General features: G+C 40.7%; 1 protein-coding gene across 5 annotated transcripts in view; it reads right to left on the reverse strand.

Moving 5' to 3' along the window:
- The window catches only part of shroom4 (shroom family member 4), a 106657-nt gene that overhangs the window by 23556 nt on the left and 56678 nt on the right, over nt 1–26423 (reverse strand). For 4 of the 5 annotated variants that reach the window (XM_033030567.1, XM_033030569.1, XM_033030570.1 and 1 more), the window contains 3 exons: nt 17276–17407; nt 8176–10603; nt 1333–1397 (listed from right to left, as the gene is read on the reverse strand). In XM_033030567.1, coding sequence (XP_032886458.1) covers nt 1333–1397; nt 8176–10603; nt 17276–17407 — 2625 coding nt within the window. Of the gene's footprint in view, nt 1–1332; nt 1398–8175; nt 10604–17275; nt 17408–25060; nt 25402–26423 lie in introns of those variants that run through there. The other variant, XM_033030571.1, reaches the window with a different exon arrangement.

Genomic DNA, 26423 nt, shown 5'->3' on the forward strand with positions numbered 1-26423 from the left:
TTAATGTGATGTGTTCAAATATTTTCTTAAGAGTTACATACAATGCATATTTTGTGTTGCTTTTCCATGCTATTATTTAATAAAACATGCATGCATGTTCAATAATCGGCAAAATCTACTAAAAGGGGTGTATAAGTGAGTGAGCGAAGGCAGTCGGGCAGAAGACAGAGGGAGACTCTGGAAAGTGTGAACCAAACATCAATGATTGGCAATATTCTACATCCCTATTAAAAGAGGTGCAGTAATAGGACACTTAAATAGTGTAATATAACTAGGTCTCTATATTCATTGTGGTCCCTCATTTTATTCCCATCTAATATTGTGTTGGTTCCTTCTTCATTATCATCTTTCACTTGAACTCTGTACATTTTATTTATTTTATCAATTACAATAAGCTAGATATTAACCCTGTTGTCAATTTGATTGGAAAGGTTTACAGTAAATTGGAAAGGCTATGTGCTCAACCATATTAGTAACAGATAAGAGAAAGAGTGTAACTAAGGAATGGCTATGGGATAGTAATTGTGAAAGTGGTAGCACAGTAGCAAGTGGGAGTAGAGAAGGAAGCAAGTACAATTCTAGTAATGGGAACAGCTGAAGAAAGGGTTTGCCACTGGCTCAGTCGTCAGTGCTGCTGTTAAACAGTTCTAGTGACTGGGTCAATCCTGTGTTAATTTTGCAGAATCTTTCTGTAATTGCATGGGTCTTCTCCAATTTCCTCTTGCATCTCAAAAGATGTGCTGGTTAGTAGGTTAATTGACTGCTGAAAATTGCCCCTGGTATAAACATGGGACAGGTGATTCAGGGAACATTATGCGATTGAAAATTGGTTACAGGAAATAATTGGGGTAATGGATCAGATGTGAAAGGTCAGAGTTGGCACAGGCGTGATAGGTCTACAGGCGAGTGTAAATACAAAAGAAGAAATGCTTTGAGGGATACCAAAAATGGTACAGTGCATTTTTCAAAACACAAAGTGCGCTGGATACTGCATTTACAAATAACAACATGGGCTTATGATACAGTTGTGATAAATGAAATATAAAATGCCCTGGATTAGTATATAAAATTGTATCTGTTTTATCAGTCGGCTAATTGCTTATTACCAGGAGTCGTTAGCCTCAGTGCTGGATCTTTGATGATGGACACTTGAAAACTGGGAGGGTACATGAGTCAAACAATTTGATTATTAAATTATGTCTGTCTTGAGGAAGGGGACATTCAACAACACTCCTGAAAATCCAATGTCACAAACACGGTGTGTATAAATTGTCAAATTAAGCCATGTGCTAAGAATGAAGACATTCTGTGGAATTAGTCACTAACTCCTACCTTTCTGGTGAAGAAAACTTCCTGTTTATTATCTCAATCAGATCCAGTTTTTCCACCGGATATCCCTGCAACGAAGAGTGTCAGTCAGTATAACGAAACATCCGCAGTCCTATTTACAGCACAGTTGGAAAACACATCAGCAATGTCTTGGGTTTACTCTTGGTAGCTCAAGTGGAGCCAGTTTCCTTAATTAGCAACTAAAGTAAATACCTCACAATGACTGGGTTGGGTTTGTGGAACTTGGAAAAAAGAATCATTACAGTGCAGAACTAAATGGTGGACTGTAGTAAATATCTACTCCAACATGTCATTTAATGACTGCCCGGTTGAAAAGCATCTCAGTTCCAGTATTGTCACCCTCTACTTTTTGGACAAGTTCTTTATTGCAGTTTTATTTATTTTACCCCGACTCAGATGCACATGGACAAATAGGTCTCTCAAACTTCTACAGGTGCACAGTACATGCTGACTGGTTGCATCGTGGCTTAGTTCGGTAACTTGACTGTCCAGGAGCGGAAAAGATTGCAGAAAGTTGTGACCACTGCCCAGTCCATCATTGGCTCTGATCTCCCCACCATCAAAGGGATCTATCGCAGTCGCTGCCTCAAAAAGGCTGCCAACAGCATCAAAGACCCCACCATCCTGGCCACACACTCATCTCTCCGTTGCCATCGGGAAGAAGGTACAGGAGCTTGAAATCTGGAACATCCAGGTTCAGGAACAGCTACTTCCCCACAACCATCAGACCATTAAACTCGCCATCAAATGAACTCTGAACAATAACAGCCTATTGCACTTTATCTGTTTATTTATTGTGTATATATATGGTCTATGGCATATAGACACACTGAACTTTTATCTCCTGTTCCATATTATGTTTACATAGTCTGTTGTGTTGCAGCAAGCAAGAATTTCATCGTCCTATCTAGGACACATGACAATAAAACTCTTAACTATTGAAAGAAATTAATTTCCATCTTATATTTTCTTCACAATAAAATGCGAGATACTAATTAACAGGTCTACAAAAGCAAGACAAAGAACTGTAGATACTGATTAATACACAAAAAGACACAAAGTGCTGACGTAACTCAGCAGGTCAGGCAGCATCTCTGGAGAACATGGATAGGTGATGTTTCGATCCGACACCCTTCTTCAGACGCTGAAGAGTCTGAGGAAGGGTCTTGTATCCATCCATCCATTCGACAGAGATGCTGCCTGACCTGCCGTGTTACTCCAGCACTGTGTCCTTTTAGGTCTACAACAGAACCATCCACATGAGATTGGACTCAAACAAGACCAAGTCATTGCCCCTGCAGTTTTCTCAAAATTTCTTGCTGCAATATTGCACCTCTCCTCCAACAAACTCTCTTGAGACTGGAGCTGGTGGCAAAAACATTCCAGAATCAAGGTCATCTGATTCTCAGCCATGTAGATACAGGATGTAGACAATGCCTGCGTGTGTGCACTTGGAGAATAAGCTCCAAAACATCACTGATTGGTTCACCAAAGCTAATGAGGGGATGGGCCTTGCACGCAACATTCACAAGACTAGGATCCTCTACCAACCTGCTCTGATTACATGACACTGACCTGTGACAGAAGGCACATAGCTACACTCTAGAAAACAAGACAACTTCACACTTCTTGAGTGCCATCTCTCAGTGAAGGCAAACATTGAAGGCGAGGTTCATTAAAGTGCCAGTGCAGTCTGTGGTCAACTGAGGAAAGGGTCCTTGAAGATCAAGGTACAAAACTCAACGTTTACTGGCAATGTCCTCCCAGATCAAAGATTGGAATATAATGACTGTGTTGATGCTGAAGATGTTAGCCATGATCGCTTATCTACTCGGTGTTTCACACCTTGACCACCTATAGCAGGCATTTCAACACACCAAATAACCCCCAAAATCTGCCGTTCACTAAAAAGATCAACAAACCAATGTCAATATCCTCTTCTGGACCATCATCCTCTGCAACAAGATCCAAATTATTTTTGATTGAAAATACCAAGATGGCATATTGTTCCATGCCCAACCCTACACCCTATCAAGCTCTGATATGGGAGGATGCTACCAGTGAACTGAAAAAATAATTTAAGTCTCATTGAAGACATTCAATATTCCACAATATCTCTCTGATTCCAGGCTGCTCAAAGTGGGAAGGACAATTAAGGATGGTATTAGGCTCTTTGCGATCATGCATCAAAACCACCTAGAAGCCGAGCATAAATGACAGAAGGAACATACCACCTCATCTACCCTCAACCACCCCTCAAACCTCCCCCACCACCTTCTCAGCCACTTTAGCAATAGGCGGGAACTTGCAGATGTCAACTGGATGAAACTGTTTGCAATTAAAGGGATGTCTGGCAACTGGGATGCTTTAAAAGTACAATGCTGAGGAGTTTAGGGGCAGCATTCTCCTGTTAGGGTGAAGGGCAAGACAGGCATGTTTAAGAAGTGTTGCTTCATCAGAGATATTGAGACTTTGGACTGAGGAGCAGGCATACATCAGGTTTAGGCAGATGGGATTAAGCAAATATCTTGATGAGTATAAGGAAAAAAAGCATGAGTTAGATCTGGTAGCGAAGGTAAAGGAAAATCCAAAGAGATTCTACATCTATATGAAGAATAAAGGATGGTTTAGAAGAGTCCTGCTAAAGATCAGTATGGCTGTCTATGCATTAGGCCACAGGAGGAGGAGAGATATTAAATGAATATTTTCATCTGTTTTTACCATGGAGAAGTTTAGAGAAGCCAAGAAATTGAGGCAAATAAGTTTTGATGTATGGATCATGGATTGCAAAGATCCTTGAAGGGCAACGAAAATAAAAAAAATATTTTTCATTTTTTGGGTTAGAAATGCATCAACATTTGACTCATTTCTCACTCAGTTGACATGCAGCATGTTGTTTGAGTTCCCAAGTTATGTTGGGCCCGATGGAATAATGTAGCAAAAGAGGATGTAAATCTACACTACAAAAACGTATCGATTTTTTCCATGGCAACTTTTTTTTTTACCCGCGGGCATTTTTCAACATGTTGAAAAATACGCCACGACCTAGCTGAGGCCTCGAGTTCACGGGGACTACTCGAGCATGAAGGAGAGTTACAAAGACCTCCCACGATCTTGTGTAGGCCATGCTACGAGTATGAGTCGTGGGCAAACTCGCAAGAACTCGCGGATTACATTAACCAGAGATCCTCATAGCAACTTTGATGCAATTATTTTGTTCAAGTACTTTCAACGTTTAACTGAATTACTGCCTCAGATGCTATTTCTCTGTTTGTTAGAATCCATGCAATCCATTGCAAGACTTCAGCATGACAGTCATAGCTTCCTTTCCGTATTTTACTTTCTTTGGGCCCGACAGTTGCATTCCATTGCTAGGAGTTACTTACTGGAAAAGGAAATGATTCAAATTCAGACACCGAATTGAACAGAGCGTACATGGAATTATGTACTAACAATCATAATTTGTAAAGGAAGTTACAATACCCTCATCCATTTTGATTCAGCGTCTATGAATTTTAAGGAAATCTTAATAAACAGTTCATCTTCTGGTGTGGGGTGGTATGCAACCAAGGCAGGTCAAGAAACTCAGGAGGCAGCAACATTTAGAGCAAGGATAACTGAATTGTCTGGTCTGAGGTATTTCTCCCTGTAGTTTTGCTGTATGAACCTATTTATTTGAGCCAATCTAGCTTTGAGGAGGTTGAAAACAGTAAAAGCTGGAAGCAGTGAGCAAATCAGGCAGCATCTGAGCTGCTGAAATAGAGCTGTTGTTTATAGTGGAAGACAATTGATCAGATGCTGTCTGACAAAGGATGACGATCTGAATGTTAATCCAGAACCAGGGCCACAGTTTAAGAATAGGGGTGGGCCATTTGGAACAGAGATGAAGGAAAACTTTTTCACCCAGAGAGTTGTGAATCTGTGGAATTATCTGCCTCAGAAGGCAGTGGAGGCCAATTATCTGGATACTTTCAAGAGAGAGTTAGATAGAGCTCTTGAAGATAGCGGAGTCAGGGGATATGACGAGAAGGCAGGATCAGGGTGCTGATTGTGAATGATCAGCCATGATCATATTGAATAGCGGTGCTGGCTCGAAGGGCCGAATGACCTACTCCTGTACCTATTGTTTATTGTATATTGTCTATTGTGTGTTAGTTTTGTTTACTCCCTCAAGATACTGCACAAGTTGCTGATTGATTCCAGCATTTGGGGATTATTGCATATGGTTACTAAAGCAATAAAATGAGAATGGCGAATCAACACTGAAAATAAAGTGGATGCAACAAGAGGAGCAACGAAAAGGGACCGTTAAAGGAAGAAAGTCGCAATTAAAAATTAATATTTTATCGACAAAAGACAGAGTAATATAAACGGCATCACTTTAAAAAAATCTTGTTCAAGATGTGATTTAGGGTGCTCATTCCACAGCAGCTCAGTGGTGGCCTGCATGTTGCTTTTAATTTCTTAGAAGATGGAGGACAATTAGTATGTCGCTGAATATACTATTGAACTTCAGCAGGTGTATATTAGAGAGCACACTGACTGGTTGCATCACGGCCTGCATCTAAACCCCTCCATAGTTGCATTGGTAATATTACTCGATCTATCTATCTATCGGGGTAAGGAAACTAATTAGAATAATAGAGGTAAAAGTGGACACTGAACGTCTTTTAAAAGAACTGAAATATGCAGTCACACATATGCCACCCATGCAGTTGTTTCTTTGAAAGACTTAATCAATATGTACCAAACTCAATACCATGTTTAAAATTGAAAGTCGATCAACAACATAGTGCATTCAGAAAGTATTCAGACCCCTTCACTTTCTCCACATTTTGTTACATTACAGCCTAATTCAAAAATGAATTAAATTCAGGTTTTTATTATCATCAATCTACACACAATGCCCCATAATAAAAAAGTGAAAACATGTGTTTAGACATTTTTGCAAAATAATTAAAAAGAAATAACTGAAATATCACATTTACATAAGTATTCAGACCCTTTGCTCAGTACTTTGTTGAAGCACCTTTGGCAGCGATTACAGTCTCAAGTCTTCTTGGGTATGACGCTACAAGCTTGGCACACCTGCATTTGGGTAATTTCTCCCATTCTTCTCTGCAGACCCTCTCAAGCTCTGTCAGGTTGGATGGGGAGCATCGATACACAGCTATTTTCAGGTCCCTCCAGTGATGTTCGATCAGGTTCAAGTCCGGGCTCTGGCTGGGCCACTCAAGGACATTCACAGACTTGTCACAAAGCCACTCCTGCGTTGTCTTGGCTGTGTGTTTAGGGTCGTTGTCCTGTTGGAAGGTGAACCTCCTCCCCAGTCTGAAGGTCCAGAATGCTCTGGAGCAGGTTTTCATCAAGAATCTCTCTGTACTGTGCTCTGTTCATCTATCCCTCAATCCTGACAGGTCTCCCAGTTCCTGCCACTGAAAAACATCCCCACAGCATGATGCTGCCACCACCATGCTTCACCATAGGTATGATATAGGCCAGGTGAGGGGCGGTGTCTGGTTTCCTCCAGACGTGACGCTTGGCATTCAGGCCAAAGAGTCCAAGATTGGTTTCGTGAGACCAGAGAATCTTGTTTCTCATGGTTTGAGAGTCCTTTAGGTGCCTTTTGGCAAATTCCAAGTGGGCTGTCATGTGCCTTTTATTGAGGAGTGGCTTCCGTCTGGCCACTCTACCATAAAGGCCTGATTGGTGGAGTGCTGCAGATATAGTAGTCCTTCTGGAAGATTCTCCCATCTCCACCGAGGAACTCTGGAGCGCATTCAGAGTGACCCATCGGGTTCTTGGTCACCTCCCTGACCAAGGGCCTTCTCCCCCGATTGCTCAGTATGGCCGGGCGGCCAGCTCTATGAAGAGTCCTGGTGGTTCCAAAGTTCTTCCATTTAAGAATGACGGAGGCCACTGTGTTCTTCGGGACCTGCAATGCTGCAGAAATTGTTTTATACCCTTCCCCAGATCGGTGTCTCGACACACTCTTGTCTCGGAGGACTATGGACAATTCCTTCGTCTTCATGGCTTGGTTTTTGCTCTGACATGCACTGTCAACTGTGGGACCTTATATAGACTGGTGTGTGCCTTTCCAAATCATGTCCAATCAATTTAATTTACCACTGGTGGACTCCAAACAAGCTGTAGAAACATCTCAAGGATAATCAATGGAAACAGGATGAACCCGAGCTCAATTTTGAGTGTCATAGCAAATGTGATATTTATTTTTAATTACTTTGCAAAAATTTCTAAACACCTGTTTTCGCTTCTTCATTCTGGGGTATTGTGTGTAGATTGATGATAAAAAAAATGAATCTAATCCATTTTAAAATAAGGCTGTAACGTAACAAAATGTGGAAAAGTGAAGGGGTTTGAATACTTTCTGAATGCACTGTATGTGCAATATCTTGTGTGTGTTAACCAGGCTGGCATCAGCATATCCCAGGTATTATCAATATTGATTACATCAGAATTCTGCCCTCTAATCTTAGCTGCCCAAGTTAAAAATATAACACCTGAATAAACCAGGGTCAAATAGGTTCCTAGATACACAAATACTGTACATCTTGGTCTTTTCTCATGTCCACAGTTTTACAGCCAACAAGCTTTGATTCAACACGAAATGAACCAGATTGAACAGCACAATTCTTCTCATACGAAAAGTTAAAAAATCTGGATACATTTGCTTCTTCAACATGCTCTATAACAGTTTTATCGTTGTTAACAAAACCAACAAAATCAGATAGTTTACACACTGGGGAAAAAAAATCCCAGCAGAAAAATTGGCACTTAAATTAATAATTAATATAAATGGCCTACCTTGGGTAAAGTGGGTGGCACCTGTTTGAGTCTTGTGGTAGATCGAGGTTCTTCGAGGTGACCATCATCTGAATGACAATCCTGATAACATATTGATGGACCTTTGGTGGGGGGTTGTATCTGTTGAATATGAGACACACAATGGTCTTTCAAAGTGCTTGAAATATTTGGTTTGAGTGGCTTTAAATGTTCACATGTCTGTTCACGTTGTTTCACTCGAGTGTAGTGTTTTTGTTGTTCCGAGTCTTGAGATGAACAAGCTGGATGTTTCTCAGAGCATTGGCTGACACTGCCTGTAGAGACTTGGAAGGTGGCCTCATCAGACTGCATCAGATCATCACATGGAAGCATGTGCAACTTGCTGTATAAATGCTGACCTTTCGACCTTCCTATGGAATTTGATTTATTCTTTAGAGCTATAAAATTGCAAGAATCAGATCCCGAGTAGCTTTTACTAGTTTCTTCAAAGAATTTTCTCCTCTCTGCAAAGGGCATTAATGGGGAGGTATCTGGTTCCTGCAACGATGCCATTGTACACTGTTTCATCTCATCTGCCCCACTTGCCTTCATCACCTTACCTTGACACTCCAGCTTATTTTCAGATGTCCAACTCCTGAGGTCACCTCCCCAAGATTCCTGTGCAGTCTTCTGTTCAAAGCTTTGGGATACTGAATCTATTTCTGTTTTGCATTTGTCTGGTGAAATATTGGAATTGCTGGTCAATGAACAGAAATGCATACTTCCAGTATTATGATCTTCTGCCACGTTATCCAGGTTTTTATTGCGACTGGTTGTCTGTGGCTTCATACTGGTAGCTTCCTCTGCTATGTCGTTGGCCTCAGACTTATCTATTATACAAGTATAGAAAGTGGATGGCTTCTCGCTTGGCTCACTCATTTCTTCGGAAGCTTCCTCCATCTGCAGTAGTGCAGCACCACATTTCTTATGGAGCTGAGCTTTCTTCATTTGTATCTCATTCCGCAAATTTGTGGCAAAGCGGTCACTTTTGCGTCGCATTCTGGCTGCTCTGGAACTTGATACCCGGGCATTTCGGACAGTTTCGTTCTTGATTTCTTCCAAATCTGCCTCAGTTTCTACAATATTATTACTTGAGGATGCACTTCCAACTTCACTCATTGGATCAGATGGTATTGGTGGTACCTGCTGATGGGCTATCATTTCAACAGATACACCTCTGCAACTTGTTTGACTGTGTTGAGTCTTGCAAGAAGAAAGGTCTTGACTATCTAAACAGTGACTGCAAGTAGAGGCACCAACATCGTGTTGATTTCCCTTCAGTTTGCATTCAGACTTCAAAGGAATCTCTTTTATCTGCTTTTCAAATGTCGAATCAATTTTGTTCAAAGCTTTATAAGGAAGCCCAACATTGGACTGATATCCATCCTGAGGTAAAGGCATACTATTGGGCCATTCACCTCTTTCCTGATTACACAATATTCCCAAACCATTTTTATTACCGTCCGAAATCATTGGTGAATGCAGTTGCACTGACAATAACTTCTCAGGTGCACTGTGTCTATGCAAATTCAAAGTCAATCTTTCACACGGATCCGTTTGATTTAGATTCTGGTATTGACGGGCAACTAATGACGGATCAATTAAGTTGCATAATTCCAACTGCCCCATTAAATACCGATTGGATTTTCCAGGATATGTTGTATTTTCATGAGAAATCATTTCTTCACCTTGCCTGTGAGGATGACAGTTGTGCCTTGGTTGTTCCCTCAACTGACAGCAACATTCTACTGGACAATGACTTGACACGGATTTACTACAGTGCTGGGAAGTGCCAGTAGAGCTATTAGGAACACAACAGTCTCCCACAGAATCCTTATTCCTTGTTGATAACAAGGTTTCAGAAGTCCACCTACCACGATGAAGCAACAAGTTTGTTGTTCTAAATGCCTCAGAACTCGTCACACACACAGATGCAGAGCGAGCTTTGGTTGCCACAAAACTTTCCCTGCGAACAGGCGGTGGTGGAGGGGCTGAGCTGGTAGAGCCTGGAGCATTCGCTTCACGTACATGGGATGGTGGTAGGTTGTCTCTTTCAGATGACCCCTTCCCACAGTGTGAACATAGCTGTTCCTCAGCTGGTGGCTCCCCACCCTCACTTCCACTTTGCTGGTACTGGGTGTCCCCATACCTTGTTGGTAGCCATGGTCCCAAACCATGCAATATACTGTCCATGGAAGCAGACTCATCTGTCTTAATTGATGACGAGACAGTGTAGTCAGAGGTGTTAGAACTTGCAGAAAATGAGCTGTAGGCAGAATCTCTTTTGTTAGGATACGTGCTTTGGTCACAACTTTGGTTAGGTTGGTCAAGGCTGTCCATACTTCCGAATGAGCTCCTTTGATCCAAGTTGTGACGGAGAGCTAGTTGATCCCACTGCATAGGAAAGTCACTGGAAGATAGAAGAAAATTGACTTTTAAATGCCACAAAATTATATTTTGGTTTGTAACAAGCATTTTGTACCTGCCTCATTTTGTATGCTTGCATCACCATTTTCTGCTCCATGGCTGCAGATACAAAGTTTATCCCCGAGGCTAACCCATTGTATACGAATGTTCATGGGACATGCAACCTTAAACCTCATCAAAAGCAGCAAACGTTAATCCAGGACAGTCAGCATGGATTTTTTTTTTGAAAAAAGGAATAATAGAAAGCATAGTATAAATCAGGATATTAGAGGCACCTGTAACAAAAGTAATAAAATAATTATGGGCCATTTAAATGTAATTTAATTCGCAAACCACATTAACAGGAAATCATAGAATGCACATAGAGTGGTTCGCAGATCAGCACGTTGAGGAGCGCATGGCTGAAGGTTCCCAGGAGGCCATGGCCCTTGTTTGACCGGTCGAACTCAAGGCCTGGACCAGTGAATCGCGGTTTCAGGGACACTCGCCGAGCTAGTCCCCTCCTTGTTGAACGCGGCCGACTGCTGGCCTGAAAGGGGTAGTTCACCGTTGCTCATCCCATGAAGACCAGAGACCAGAGACCAGGAAGAGGCAGCTGGAAATGACGATGATGGGCGAGGAGAGACAAAAATGCTGGAGATGCTCAGCGGGTGAGGCAGCATCTATGCAGCGAAGGAATAGGTGACGTTTCGGGTTGAGATCCTTCTTCAGACTCTTTTGGGTCTCGACCCGAAACGTCACCTATTCCTTCGTTCCATAGATGCTGCCTCACCCGCTGAGTTTCTCCAGCATTTTTGTCTACCTTCATGGTAGGCTGCGAGAAGAAACCCCAGGGAATAAAGGTGGACAGGCAAGAGGAGGAACATGGTGTACTGGGAAGGAGATGGCTGGACTTGCCTGGAACTTGCCTGGAACAGGCACCACTCATAAGAACTGGACTTTGAAAATTGTGCCAAAACATGGCGTCTCTTGCATGCGGGCTTAGTGGACTATTTTTGTACACTTGCCAATCAAGGTTTGGTGTTATGGCAATACCAGACTGTTTGTAAGAATAACGTATTTCACTGTGTTAGCACTTCGCACGAGACAATAAAAGCATCCTTGAACCTAAGGAACAGGCTAATTTTGACCCAGTGTTGTGCAATGAGAAGGAATAAACATTCTTGTAGTTAATAGGAAGAAAGATAATAATGTGAAAGTGTTCCCTATTAAGATAGAAGTCAATTAATTAAATGTCAATAAAAGAAAAATGTGGAGTTGAAATGCAAGTAGGTTGGTGATTTGTTTACATTAGGAAGTATGATATTAAACAAGCAATGGCTAATATGTTGTACTTCCGGTGGCGCTGGTACCAGCAGCCTCCACCTACAGCCCGGTATCTTTTTGTTTTTTTGTTTATTTAGTTATGTAAAAGTGTGTTTTTTTGGGGGGTTTTTGTGTTTTTATGTGGGGGAAGAGGGTACGGTGCGGGGGATACCGTCCTTCAGCCGCTTCCTGGTGAAGACGCGACTATTATTCGAGTCGCGTCCTCGCCCCCCCCAGCGGCCTACCTAGTGGATTAGCGCGGCCTTTCCTGCCGGGATCGACCAGAGCTCCAGCAGCGGCGGGACAGCGCTGATACATCGCGGGGCTGGCGATGCCTTACCGGGGGTCGCTGTCTGGAGCCCGGAGTGCTGGACCTGTGGCACCGACATCATGGAGCTGTGGTTCGCGGAGCTCCCAACGCGGGCGGCGCTGATGGACAGCGCGGGGTCCTGCGACTCTGCCCGGCTCGGCAGCTGCGGGCTCGGGAGCTGCGGACACGGGAGCTGGGGACTCGGGAGCTGCGGGCTCCGGCTGCGGGAGGCGGCTGATCAGGAGGTCCGGGCCGCTAAGGAGGAGGATGTTCACCGTCGGGGTTCGGCGTCGGCGTTCCACCGGCCCGGCGTGAGGGCCTGGACATCGGGCCACCCGGGGCGGCGACTGCGGGTGCTAGGAAGGCCTCGACCACGAGTGAACATCTGGGAAGAACGGAGTGGAGGCTGGCTGGACTATGGTGCCTTCCTCACCTTGGTGCCACTGTGTTATGTTGTGTCGTGGACTTTCAGTGTTTGTGCTTTTTTTTTAAATTCTATTTTATTTTTAATATGTTTTATTATTTATTATATTTATTTATTTTTATTTTTATTTTTATGATACTGCCTGTAAGGGAAATTCATTTTGTTGTCTCTAACTGAGACAATGACAATAAATTTGAATACAATACAATACAATACAATGTAACATTAATATATAGCTTCACCAAATAGATGTTCGATAGATCTCAAAAATGGGAAAGATTCAGAATGAACTTTAGCTCCACAAAACTTTCCTTCCAAACAGGTGGTGGGGGAGGGGATGTGTCGGTACAATCTGAAGCATTTCCTTTCAGCACATGGAATCTAATTTTGTTCAGATGACCAGTTCCCATAGCGAACAAGTTGTACATGGTGTTACAGACGAACATCAATAGTTCAAAAGTGTTTATTTCTCAGAAACACCGGACAGGAACTGGAACAATGAAATTCTTACTTGCTGCAGCTTTACAGGCACATCAGGTTCAATAACAAAAATAAACATGCAATAAATAATCAGTTGATCTACATACCATATGAATTAGGAGGAGCAAGCATATAGCCTCTGCCGTTCAATATGGTTCTGACTGAACCGATTGTAAACATACAAGATTGTTAAGGGTTTGGTTAAAACATAGAAGATTGTTAAGGGTCTGGATACGCTAGAGGCAGGAAACATGTTCCCGATGTTGGGGGAGTCCAGAACCAGGGGCCACAGTTTAAGAATAAGGAGTAAGCCATTTAGAACGGAGACGAGGAAACACTTTTTCTTACAGGGAGTGGTGAGTCTGTGGAATTCTTTGCCTCAGATGGCAGTGGAGGCGGGTTCGCTGGATGCTTTCAAGAGAGAGCTGGATAGGGCTCTTAAAAATAGCAGAGTCAGGGGATATGGGGAGAAGGCAGGAATGGGGTACTGATTGGGGATGATCAGCCATGATCACATTGAATGGCAGTGCTGGCTCGAAGGGCCGAATGGCCTACTCCTGCACCTATTGTCTATTGTAAGCAACTTCGCAGCCTTGCCTACTACCCACCTCTTAGCCGCAGTGTATCAAGAATTTATCTACTTCTGCCTTAAAAATCTCCCAGGTCTCTGCTTTTACTGGCCATTGAGTTCCAAAGACTTATTCTCGCCATATGAATAGCACAAGATTACAATGTACAAAAAATTTCAATGGATTTAACCCACCTTTTCAATGTACAAAATTTTGCTTAACAAGAAGCGGCATGGTGGCGCAGCGGTAGAGTTACAGCTCCAGGGACCCGGGTTCGATTCGGACTACAGGTACTTGTCTGTACGGAATTTGTACGTTCTCCCTTTGATCTGCGTGGATTTTCTCCGGGATCTCCGGTTTCCTCCCACACTCCAATGGCGTACAGGTTTGTAGGTTAATTGGCTTGGTATAATTGTAAATTGTCCCTAGTGTGTGTAAGATAGCGTTAATATGCGGGGATTGCTGGTTGGAGCGGACTCGGAGGGCTGAAGGACCTGTTTCCGCACTGTATCTCTAAAGTCTAAAGAAGCGAAAACTGAGGAAGGAAGGTAGACAAAAGATACAGGGAGAATAAGAGAGTGAATTGAAGGGAAAATACATTTGCCGACAACACCATAGTCAATGGATGAAAAATCGGTAATGACAAGTCAGAATACAGGAGGGAGATTGACAATCTAGTGGAGTGGTGCCAGAACGAACAATCTTAGTCTCAATGATAGCAAAACCTGGGAGCTGATTGCCGACTTCAGGAAGGGAAAGCCGAGAGACAATACACCAGTCTGAAGAAGGGTTTCGGCCCGAAACGTTGCCTATTTCCTTCCCTCCATAGATGCTGCTGCACCCGCTGAGTTTCTCCAGCACTTTTGTCTACACCAGTCTTCATTGGCAGGATGATGGTGAATAAAGTCAACGGCTTCAGGTTCCCAGGCACACACATCTCTGATGAAGAGATCACAATGGGCCCAGCACAATGATGCAATGATAAAGAAAGCTCACCAATGCCTCTACTTCCTCAGATGTTTGTGGCATTTTGGCAAGTAGTTGTATATTCTATTGAACTTGTAGAAGTGTACGGTGGGGAACATGCTGACTGTTTGCATCATGACCTTGTTTGGAAATTCAAAAGCTCAAGAATGGAGGAAGCTGCAGAAAGTGGTGGACTTTGCCTGGTCCATCCAAAGTACTGACCTCTCCACCACTGAAGGAATCTCCAGGAAGCGCAGCCACAAGAAGTCAGCTAATATCATCAAAGACTCACACAGTCCTGGCCACACTCTCTTCTCACTGCCACAATGTAGATGGTACAGGAGCCTGAGAACTATCAGCTCCTGATGGTTGATGGGAGGGATAGCTTCCTTCCATCAACTATCAGGTTCTTGAACTACCTTGCAAAGTCCTACCAAAGACTCTGAACCACTACAGAATTTGTACTAGTTTAGATGCTTGATGATACATGCTTTGGGTTTTGCACTTTCATGGTGTGTTTACTTAGGATAACTGACATTTTATTGTATATTTATTTTTGTTACTGTTGTGGCTAATGTGCCTGTAATGCTGCAGCAAGTAAGGATTTCATTGTTCCAGTCCATTTCTGGTGCATCGGCCAAATAAACACTCTCTCTATAAACATTTAAAAATAACCTGGAACAAATCCAATGAGGAAATAAATTTAAGTTTATTTATTTAGATCTCTGGAGAGAAGGAATTGGTACTTTTTCGGGTCGAGATCCGAAACGTCACCCATTCCTTCTCTCCAGAGATGCTGCCTGTCCTTCACAACTCTAATCTTACTTCAGCAACTGAACACCATGGACCACCTCTTGCACTCGTTTCCTCTAATTATTTTTAGCACTGCATTAATGTTTTTGCAGACTTTTTTATTTTTGCTCTTGCATAGTAATTTATGTTTTTTTAATTTTGTCCGTGTCTAAGTGCCAATGATGTTGCTGCAAGCAAGATTTTTATTGTATCTGTTCCTCACCGTACTTGTGCATATGACAGGAGATTCGACTAGCTGGACTAAACAGTCTATTCTGTGAGTGGAATCCTGTTCACCTCTATATTTGTGGCCTTAGGATAATCAGAATTCAATAGACAATATACAATAGACAATAGGTGCAGGAGTAGGCCATTCGGCCCTTCAAGCCAGTACCGCCATTCAATGTGATCATGGCTGATCATCCCCAATCAATACCCCGTTCCTGCCTTCTCCCCATATCCCCTGACTCCGCTATTTTTAAGAGCCCTATCTAGCTCTCTCTTGAAAGCATCCAGAAAACCCACCTCCATCTCCCTCTGAGGCAGAGAATTCCACAGACTCACCACTCTCTGTGAGAAAATGTGTTTCCTCGTCTCCGTTCTAAATGGCTTACTCCTTATTCTTAAACTGTGGCCCCTGGTTCTGGACTCCCCCAACATTGGGAACATGTTTCCTGCCTCTAGCGTGTCCAAACTCTTAACAATCTTATATGCTTCAATGAGATGCCCTCTCATCCTTCTAAACTCCAGAGTGTACAAGCCCAGCTGCTCCATTCTCTCAGCATATGAGTCCCACCATCCCGGGAATTAACCTTGTAAACCTACGCTGCACTCCCTCAATAGCAAGAATGTCCTTCCTCAAATTCAATTCTATCTCTTCCTCTATGAGCTGGAACGTTGATAGTTCTGATTATGTTTTATCATTGCTGAAAGAGATATACGAGGAACCAGCTGGTGATTTCTTCTCTCCTTGTGTATGTTTACAGTGTTACTAAACCAAAAACAGAGCGATATCTCACCAGCGCAAAAGAAAATAGTACTGGAAGGACCTCAATAAAACCATAAAATTGTTTAAGGAACTGCACAATAAATATTTACTCACCATGGGGGAATGAAATTAAACAATTAAATTAATTGTACTCCTATTTATATTAAAGAACAGCACTGTCAATTCAAAATGCTTGATGTAGTGTACAAGCTAAAACCAGAAGCATTAACAGAGGTCCATCAACATCCATTCCAGCAAAATACTTTTCTAGACTGACATTGTAGACGCCAGGGGCCCAGCATAATTACAACAAATACAATGATTCCTGTCAGGTCAGCAATAGTGACAAAGAACAAATCACAAACATACAAACAATAGAACAGAATGCAATTTTCAGCACTTCCATACTCTTGCTGTTTTAATATTTACTCGACTTTCTCTTCTCTATTGCAAAATATGTTTCATACTAGCATTTGATTTTACAAGTGCTGGCCACTCCCAGTACCACACCCAAGTCACGTTCTTCATCCAAGCAGATGTCATCATAGTCAAATTTAATCTGACCTTAAAACAACATTTTCATGGGCACGCATAACAGGTCTCCAAAGATCAATCACCCATACAAGCCCAGAGGCACTTAGGTTTTCTATAGTCCTTCAATAAACATGCTAGCATGGATTAGCCGAATTGATCCTGATCCGAGTTAAAGATTTTCCTATATCTCGAGACAAAAATGAGCTTGACTGGTACCTTTCACACATCTTGTTCCCATCGTATTAGTAATGCTAACTGCCACATGCAATAACAGTTCAGAAACTCACCTGGAGTCATATCCCGAATGCCACGACAGACTTAAAGACCCTGATGAATAGGGCATCATAGTAGCCTCAGGTTGCGTCTCCGATAACTTGGCCAGGTGCCATGTGTAAGGTCTTATCCCTGGACCACTTCTCCTAAAAGAAAGAAAAGGCATAAATGTAAGCTGTAGCTACAAGATAATGGAACGGTCAATAGTATTTGTAGATCTATCTGCTTATAAAACAATGATGTTTCCACTAGTGGGAAAGTCTAGGACTGGAGGTCATAGCCTCAGAATTCAAGGATGTTCTTTTAGGAAGGAGATGAGGAGAAATTTCTTTAGTCAGAGGGCGGTGAATCTGTGGAATTCTATGCCAGAAAAGAGGCCCTCCAGTGGATATTTTTAAGGCAGAGATAGATAGATTTTTGATTAGTACAGGTTTGAGAGGTTATAGGGAGAAGGCAGAAGAATGGGGTTAGGAGGGAGAGATAGATCAGCCATGATTGAATTGCGGAGTAGACTTGATGGACCGAATGGCCTAATTCTACTCCTATCACATGATCTTATTACACATTAAAGATACTTAAATTACTGTGAACAATTCAAGGCATTCTGAAAACAAGAAAGATGCTTTATTAATGGAAACACATTCTGTTTACCAAGTGTCGTATGTAACAGAAGCTAGATTACACTAAACAGGCAACAAGTATTTTGATAATATCTACACATCTTAAAGTTACATTCAAAATGTATTAATGCTGTTTCCTTAACTAACTTTTTAGTCCACTGCAATTTTAACACCTTCCCAAAAACCCCATCGCAACTGAAAACTCTCTGAATGCTCTGGCACTTTGACACATCACCCAGATTCATTATTCATGTGCAATTTAATGACTGTTCTAGAATTTAAAGCAATGGACCTCAACTTTTCATTGATAGTCACTGGACTGAGGGTTAGAGAAAGGAACCCAAGTGGTTTTGCCTCCTCCTCTCCAATGTCTACTGAAGTTAATTGTCCCATACAAAAGAGCCGAATAGGACTTTCACTGAGATCATGCAACTTTATGATCCTCATAACTCTGTACCATATTGCAACACCACATTTATTCAATGAATCACGAATAGGGCTAGTTTTTGCAATGTTTTATATATACACAGGCCTTCAGTTCAAAATCTCCTTGACAAACAAAGAACATTTGTTACATATCTGTGTCAGCTAAAAGAGACATGTGAAAAAGTAGATTGTCAAACTTATATTTGGAAGCACAGAATAATGAATGTCTGACCAGGATAGTTTTCTGGAGTGTGTCGGAAGGAACTGCAGATGCTGGTTTAAACCGAAGATAGACACAAAATGCTGGAGTAACTCAGCGGGTCAAGCACACCAAGTCTCGGTAGAGGAACACTTGGGAGATAATGGTCATAACATCACAAGATTTAGGTTAGCTCTAGAAAAGGAAAAGCACTATTTGGAGGAAGGGCAGTTTCAAAAGGACAAAAGTGGATCTGACCAAAGTCAACTGGAACCAGTAATTGACCAGCAAAACAGTAGCAAAGAAATGGATTGCCTTGAAAGAAGGGTATTCACATACAATTGATACATAGTCCTACGAGGAGCATAGGAACAACAAACAAATCCAGAGTTTGTTGGGTGATCAAAGAGATACAGAGGTAAATAAAGCAAAACAAAAGCCTACTTATAACAAGTGTCAGCTTTTAAATACCAGTGGCAACCAAACTAATTATAAAAGAATTGGAGTGGAAGTGAATGTTAACAGAGGCAAAGGATGTATATTAGAAAACATTAAAAGATTAGCTAAGCCAAATGGGAACCCAAAGTGTTATATTGGAGTACAAATAATAGTGTGCAATAATGACTAAATATCAAACATGTATTTTCCATTTGATGTTTCCATCAAATGTACTTCCAAATTAGTAATGAAGGAGGACATAATTGAGACAGATAATTTACAGCGTTAAGGCATTTGAAGAATTGGCTGAATATCCAAAGGCAAAGAAGTTTGTGTTCTTGAAGATAAATGTAAACAAGAGGTGATGCTTACAAGTTGTTATTGAGCTCGGCAGCACATATGTCAAAAAGCTTCAAAGTTATTTATTGCAACAATCACAAGCCATTAAAAAAGGGTCAAATGTTTGATGTCGATTACTTTAAAAAAAACATTTCACGATTTTTAAGAATCTACAATCCATTTTGATATTTATTGTAAAATACAGTTCTAATGTTTCCTCCGTGCTTAAAGCTTGTAATCCAAGGAACCAAAGTTGAGACATCTGTACAAAGCAACATAAAACATGGCCCCGGATGGAGAGAATTGCTGGGCCAGATATTGCAAATAAACTGGATTGTTAATTTCTATTTATGCCTCAGGGCAAGTTTCACCCACATTTCAGCAGCAACTCAGGAATCAGTTTTAACCATTCCTTAAGTAAAAGCTTTTCCTATATCTCTACTGATTGCGATCATCATCTTTGCTCAGAAAACAGCATTAAATGTCAATAACCTGAACTTTGTTTTGGTTGCATTGTGTAATTGGTTTTACACTATTATGGTCTGGTTACCTGGTATGATTGATTATTAATTCATTGTATTACTATTTATTGTACATTAATTTGTGTGTTATTGCATTAACAGGACTGTGAAGCTGTATCAAGTAAGAATTTCATTGCGCTGTGGTCAATATATATGACAATTAAACACGCTTGACTCATCTCCAAGACCTTCACTTCCTTTGAAAAGTAGGAGAAATAGAATTGCATGCCATGTCTTAGGGCAGCCTATCCAGTTTTTTAAATGTTCATCACCTCCATAAGTGCTCCATTCCTCTTACTTATACTGAACTAAATGCTTTCTCAAAAAACCCCGTCACTTCCAAAGGTTATATGCAGCCACAGCAAAAATTAAGGAATATATATTTGATTCTCCTCTGCCAGATTTTGGAAGAACTGTGCCCATGCACATCCTAAACATGTTTTCATTGCTTATTGGATGTAGTAATATCTGCAAGAGTCTTTGTATTCCAATGACAGAATAATAGATCCTCATTCATGTGCAATGATCCCACAGTTAGCGAAGTAGAGAAGATAGTTATATTATCAGTATTGTTAGTTATGCTGGAGATATTATCATCTGCTCGGGTTAACCCTATTATTTCTCAATATAAAATTTCTCAATCCTATCATCGGGCCTCATTTAAAATTGAAATTGTTTAACGGAACAGTAAAAAAAAAACCATGATGTGCAACAGTAATATGTTATTTTAAGACAAAACCTTGGATGAATATCTCACTCTAAGCTGGGGATAAGATTGCGTGAGTTTGGAAGTTCTATGTTAATGCAAAGCTTAAGAAAACAGTGAAGTTTTCTGGCCTCTTTCAAGCTTTACGCACAGGATATTTCAGCTGCCCAACTCAAACTATTTCCTGCAATTCTCCTATCCATAAAAAGAAGAAACACATTGTTTTTTTTGTGATCAATGTTGAAATAGCAGCATAACAAGAATTCTTAAACTCCCTCAGGGAGTGTGCACAAAAGCATTTGCCCTGCAGTTTACATTGTGGGACAGATTGCTCTGATTTAATCAGTGTTATTTGTCGATCGTTTAACTGTTATGAAGAACAAAAATTGACATAGTATTTTCCCCCCTATTCCCAAGAACATCCAATCTTACTTCTCCTTGGTAATTTTCTCACTGCCTGTAAGGTTTCAACTCCATTTTGACTTATGGCACCAACTTGTTGTTCATCGAGACTAAAAGAGCTTCTCCAAATTAGCCTTTAAGGACCCTTTCATAGGTAACTGGGATAGGAGGTGGGAATTAAGTTGGGAGAGAGGATGAATAGGCCAAGATTTGAACTGCTCAAGCTACAATGTGGCACTATCCTTTTTATGGTGCCTTGGAGTCACTAAATCAAGAGAATCGACTGGACTCAGTTTGGGGCTGTCAGCATTCACAGGCCCAAGGCCAAGTTAAAGCAGCTTCAGGAGTACAGGAATGATAAAAATCGTTACAAAGTCATTTGACGCCAAATAATTAGTCATGCTTCCCACTATTTCTCCCACCACCCCAGTTATTCTGCTCTTTTCCTCTCCTCAGTGTGTTCACCTCCCATCTCTGAATACCTTTTTCGCTTTTATCCCCCACCTCTTTTCCCTGCCCCCTATCCCATTCCACCCATATCCCTCTATCTGCCTTTACATTTTATTCCTCTTCTTTTCTTAGCTGCCATTCCTTTGCCTCCTTTTCAATTCTAGACTTTGTCACTTATTCCATACATCCATTCACCACCCCATCACCTGTATCCTTGCCAGGCTTTGCCCCAGCCCTACCTCTCTTCTCCTGCTTTTTCCACCCAACTCCACCTGTCTGAAGGGTAGGCTGACCCACTGAGATCCCCCAGCAGTTCCTTTTTTTGCTCAAGATCCCAGCATTTCTAGTTTCTTGCGTCTCCAATTAGTCACACTATTTGCGAACAGTTTATTGCCCAATTCTCTTTTGCCGTAATGAAAAGTGAAAGAAAATTAAGCATGGCAAGTTAAAAAAACCTCAGTCAGCACAACTTTTCACAATAGATATTAATTCATGGTAAGTTAGAAAATCAACCACAACTCCAACAGATATCTCAAACATACCCAAAAATAAAAGTCACTAAATTGTGAAAATAAGGAATTGGCCTGAGCAAAGAAAAATCACAAGATGGGGCCAGAGAAAATTCCGTCATTGGCTACAAACAAAACTTAAACAGATAGATTTTAAAATAGTAAAATCAAAACAAGGGAATTGTAGACAGAGCCAGAAAAAAACCGTTACATCAGGAATCTTGTTGAGCAGCAGAGCAGGTTCAATGGGCAGAATGGACTATTTCTACACTTCTTCACATTTCTTACATGCCTATGTAAAAAGAAATGTCAAGACCACCAATCAAAAGCCCTTGAGAAAGTAGTTATGACCCATCATCTTCCACCTCCGCAGTCCTTGTGCTAAAGGTACAGAGCCATCACAAAGGGATTTCCAATATTTTCAATCAATGATTAAGGGGAAATTACACTCCCAAGTCAGGGAGATATTGATCTGGAGAAGAACATAATGGTGGTCCTCCTAAACATCTGCTACCCTTATCCTGTTACACCGTGGATTTGAAGGCTACCTTTGAAGCAGTTTTGATAAGTTGCTGTGCCTTTTTTTAATGGCTGGTACAAGTAGTGGCTAGAATGGGCTAGCGGTTAAGGGAATGAATGGTTAGGGAAGTGAAGGGGACACTGATCAAGTGAGCTATGATCTGATTATCATCAAACTTTTTGTCTGTTGTTAGAGGTAAATCCTCCAAGAAGAATCACTCTTAGTTTGCGTCTTGCAAATTGTAAAGAGGCCCAGAGGGGCGAGGTGCCCGCTAACATTTCATTATTTTCAATATCAATGCCAGCAAAAGTAAAGGTCACGTGAGCCTAACTTGTGGTAATGCCAGATTTATTTTGTGAACAAGCAATTGGTGAAAGCATGAGGTTATCTAGAGTGGCTGAAGTGTAATTACCTTGAGAAATTTTGATCTTGACACTACTTGGTTTAGTTTCATGCGTTAGATTCAGAATTTATGGCACAAAACTATTTAACTCTGCAATGCCCAGGCTAACAAAAAATGTACTTTAAGTTAGTTCCACTTCCCACCTCATGATCCACGATTCTATAATTATGCCTCTGCAAATAATCCAGGTTTTTTATAAATGCATTGAGGATTATGCCCCCAAATTGAAATTTGCTTTTAAAAACTTTCTTGATTAAACTGCCATGTGGGACATATCTTGCTAGAATATATATACACATCAAATATTCTACCCTCATCAACAATCCATCGACACTGCACAATAAATCCATTTAATTTAGTTCAATCAAGTTCCTTTATCTTAATTACCTTGAAGATGATTAACTTCATTATTTTCATTACCCTGAATATCCTTGCTTTATGCCATCCCGCAATTTTTTTTCATCAACTTGTCTAGTTTAGAGATTGTTGCGGTTTAAACATTTACAGATGTTGAAAAGATGACATTAAAATCTACTGTAAAGATTTCATTATTATTTTATAGGGCCCAGACTGATACTTTTGTGGATTGAAATCTTTCACAACACGATGCCACAATAATCTCAAATAGCAGTACAATCAATCTACACTGACAACACAGAAATGATCATAAACCATGTGTGGGGAAACAAGGTCTGTGTCTTTCTTGTGGCAGCTCCTGTGTACTTCAAACACTTTCTAACACAAGGCTAGAGACTACTGGTGGCAATGATAATGAACGAATGTGCGACTTATTTGAATGATGTTCATTAGAGTGTAGAGAGTGCAGCATGGAAACGCCCATTTGGCCCACGGGGTCTGTGCAGACCATTAAACACCTATTTACCAAAATTCTACATTAATTCGATTTTTAAAATTCTCCCCACATTTTCCATCACCTTCTTCAGATCCTGCCATACATCTATAAATTTGGGGCAATTTACAATAGCTGATTAACTTATCTACCTGCACAACCTTGGATGTGGAAGGTAATTAGAACACCCAGTGGAAACGGCTGCGTCAAACAAAAACATGCAAACTCCACACATACAGCACCTGAGATCAGGACTGAATCTGGGACTCTGGTGCTATGAGACAGTGGCTGGTCTAAACATTCCACCCTACGATCCTTGATAAAGATGTGAAATTTCTGGAAAGTCAATACTGTTCTGAGGTGGTGGAATTCATTTTGAATATTTTCTAATACAGTTACAGGCTTACAGTCCGCTGTAGGGTACAGTTAGGAGTCAACTACATTATTATTGGACTGGCGTCGCAGATAGACCAGACAAGTATAGCAAACTTTTTTCTCCAAAGAACACCGTTAATAAAAAGGTTTAAACTATGTTAATATATTTCATTATAATAATAGCATTGGTCAACTATGATCAATTCTTATCAACAGCATTTTTTGCTCTTTCTGAGCAAGGAATTGTGGAGCAAAATAGAGCACACAATACCATTATTGGATTGAAAGTTAAAACTAACACACACTTCATCTCTTAAAGAAGTAGAACGTACAAAAATCATAATTGTTGGAAAGGATTACTCAATGTTGTGCTTTCAAGAGCACCTGACTATCCAGGATTTATAACTTTTTCTAATATATTGACTGTATTTTACCTATGATTCTTGACTAGTTCAGCACAGACAACGAGTTCAATGTTTTTGACAACCATAACTGTTCATGTTAACCGCTTATCCGAAAGAATGCTAAAATAATTAAAAGTCTTGGCATATCTGTACAATGAGAAATAATGCATAAACTAATAGACCTCAGTGGTGTGCACATTTGTGAGTGATACCCTTAATTTATCACTTCAAATAACATCACCAGTGATACACTTGTTACCACAAGAACACGGCCTTAATGTACATCAGAAAAAGGCACCATCGGGCTACAACCCAAGGCTTGTAGTACGATGTACATAATAATACATGTAGATGGTTAACAATGGCAGAAAAAGTGGTAAATAACCCAACCCTTACAAACACACTGATGACAGCAATCATTTAACTTAAAATACTTCAGGCATATAACTCATTAAACATGCTTTGTGTGGCTTTTTAAAGTGAGTAAAACATTTAGATTTAGATTTATTAATTTGAAAATATTAATCTTAAAACTTAATAGGAGCCACACAATTCAGATGGAAGTACAGTTGATATTTTGTGTTGATACCTGGACGCAATTAGCACTAAAATTCTCTGGCATTTTTGTGCTACTTACAGTGGCAATGCAGCAAATTTCCATTAAGATTCCAGCCTGTTCCTTGCTGTGTCACCCACTCACACGCCTCTTAAATCGTAGACGCCATTATCTCTTGCACTTTTCCACTGAAACGTATTGAATTTCACACCCCAACAACTATTGTATTATATTGATAGGATTTCAATATAAGACAAGAGGATGTGTGATCTGATGCTTTCAAATTCGGGAGATAGCTGTTCAACCACTCGCCAGACAGGAATAATAAAAACAGCAAAATAATGCAGCAACAATTGGACTGGGTTAACTGGTCTTTCAATTTGAACAACATAGGGCAGCAAACGGGAAACTTGCAGAACAATCAACGTTTTTTTTGCAAGCTTGTTTCAGCCAATCATTGTGTATACAACAAAAGAGTTTCCCTCACTGTTTTTAAATTGAGTCAATTTCACCCTTTCATTGCATTTGGTTCCAAATCAGATAATGATCGTTTTAGAGCCCCTTTTTTTTTGGTAAATTCCTATTGTAATACAGGAACCCGGCTAGAAAAAGCAAGGAAACAATGTCCGGAAAAGATTTTTTTAAAAGTGTGAAAAGTTTTATAAATGCAACCCCTTCCTGTCGCCCAGAAGAATGTAAGAAATGGTGAGGGCTGCTGTCATCAGAGTCAAAAGGAACTGAGGCTTGAGTTCAATTAGGCTGTGGCCCCAGGCCAGCAGTCCTGGTCTGGATCTAACGAAAGGAATATTTAAAAATAACTAAAATGCACAAATCATGAGGGGGGGGTGGGGGGGCTGGCTGCCTTTAGACTAACATTTGTAATCTTGCATATTTCTGATTTATTAATGTCACTCATTATAGTTCCATTGTTCCAACTTTATTTCCATTCAACAACGTATAATCTGCAAAATTACTTTAAAAAATACAGACAACAGCCGCACTATAACTCAAATCACTTTAAATCATGCCATCATTAAATATGGGGATCTCGGTGTAATCCTCCGCTTCCATTCCACGCTTCTCTTCCACTGCATTTACAAGGCCTGATAATTCCCAAAGTGCCCTGACATGAACACTTAAGTTAAACCAGCTAATACATTCACTTCAGGAAACATCATCTTACCTCAAAATGTTACAGCAACCATCCAGATGAAAAGAACCCTTAATATAACATAACTTTAAAACATGATAGATGTGAAGAAATAAAGAGACATTTTGGACGTTTCATTTACTTCTTTAATCACTGCTACTCCAAAAGACAAATGGTACTAACTATAAACTCTCAAGTTTAACCCTGTGTTTCTATCTTCGGTGTAAACCAGCATCTGCAGTTCTTTCCTACACAAGTTTAACCATAATCTGTTAGCTGCCTTATCTTAAGTGC

The sequence above is a fragment of the Amblyraja radiata genome, chromosome 12 (assembly GCF_010909765.2).
Source record: "Amblyraja radiata isolate CabotCenter1 chromosome 12, sAmbRad1.1.pri, whole genome shotgun sequence".
NCBI lineage: Eukaryota > Metazoa > Chordata > Chondrichthyes > Rajiformes > Rajidae > Amblyraja > Amblyraja radiata.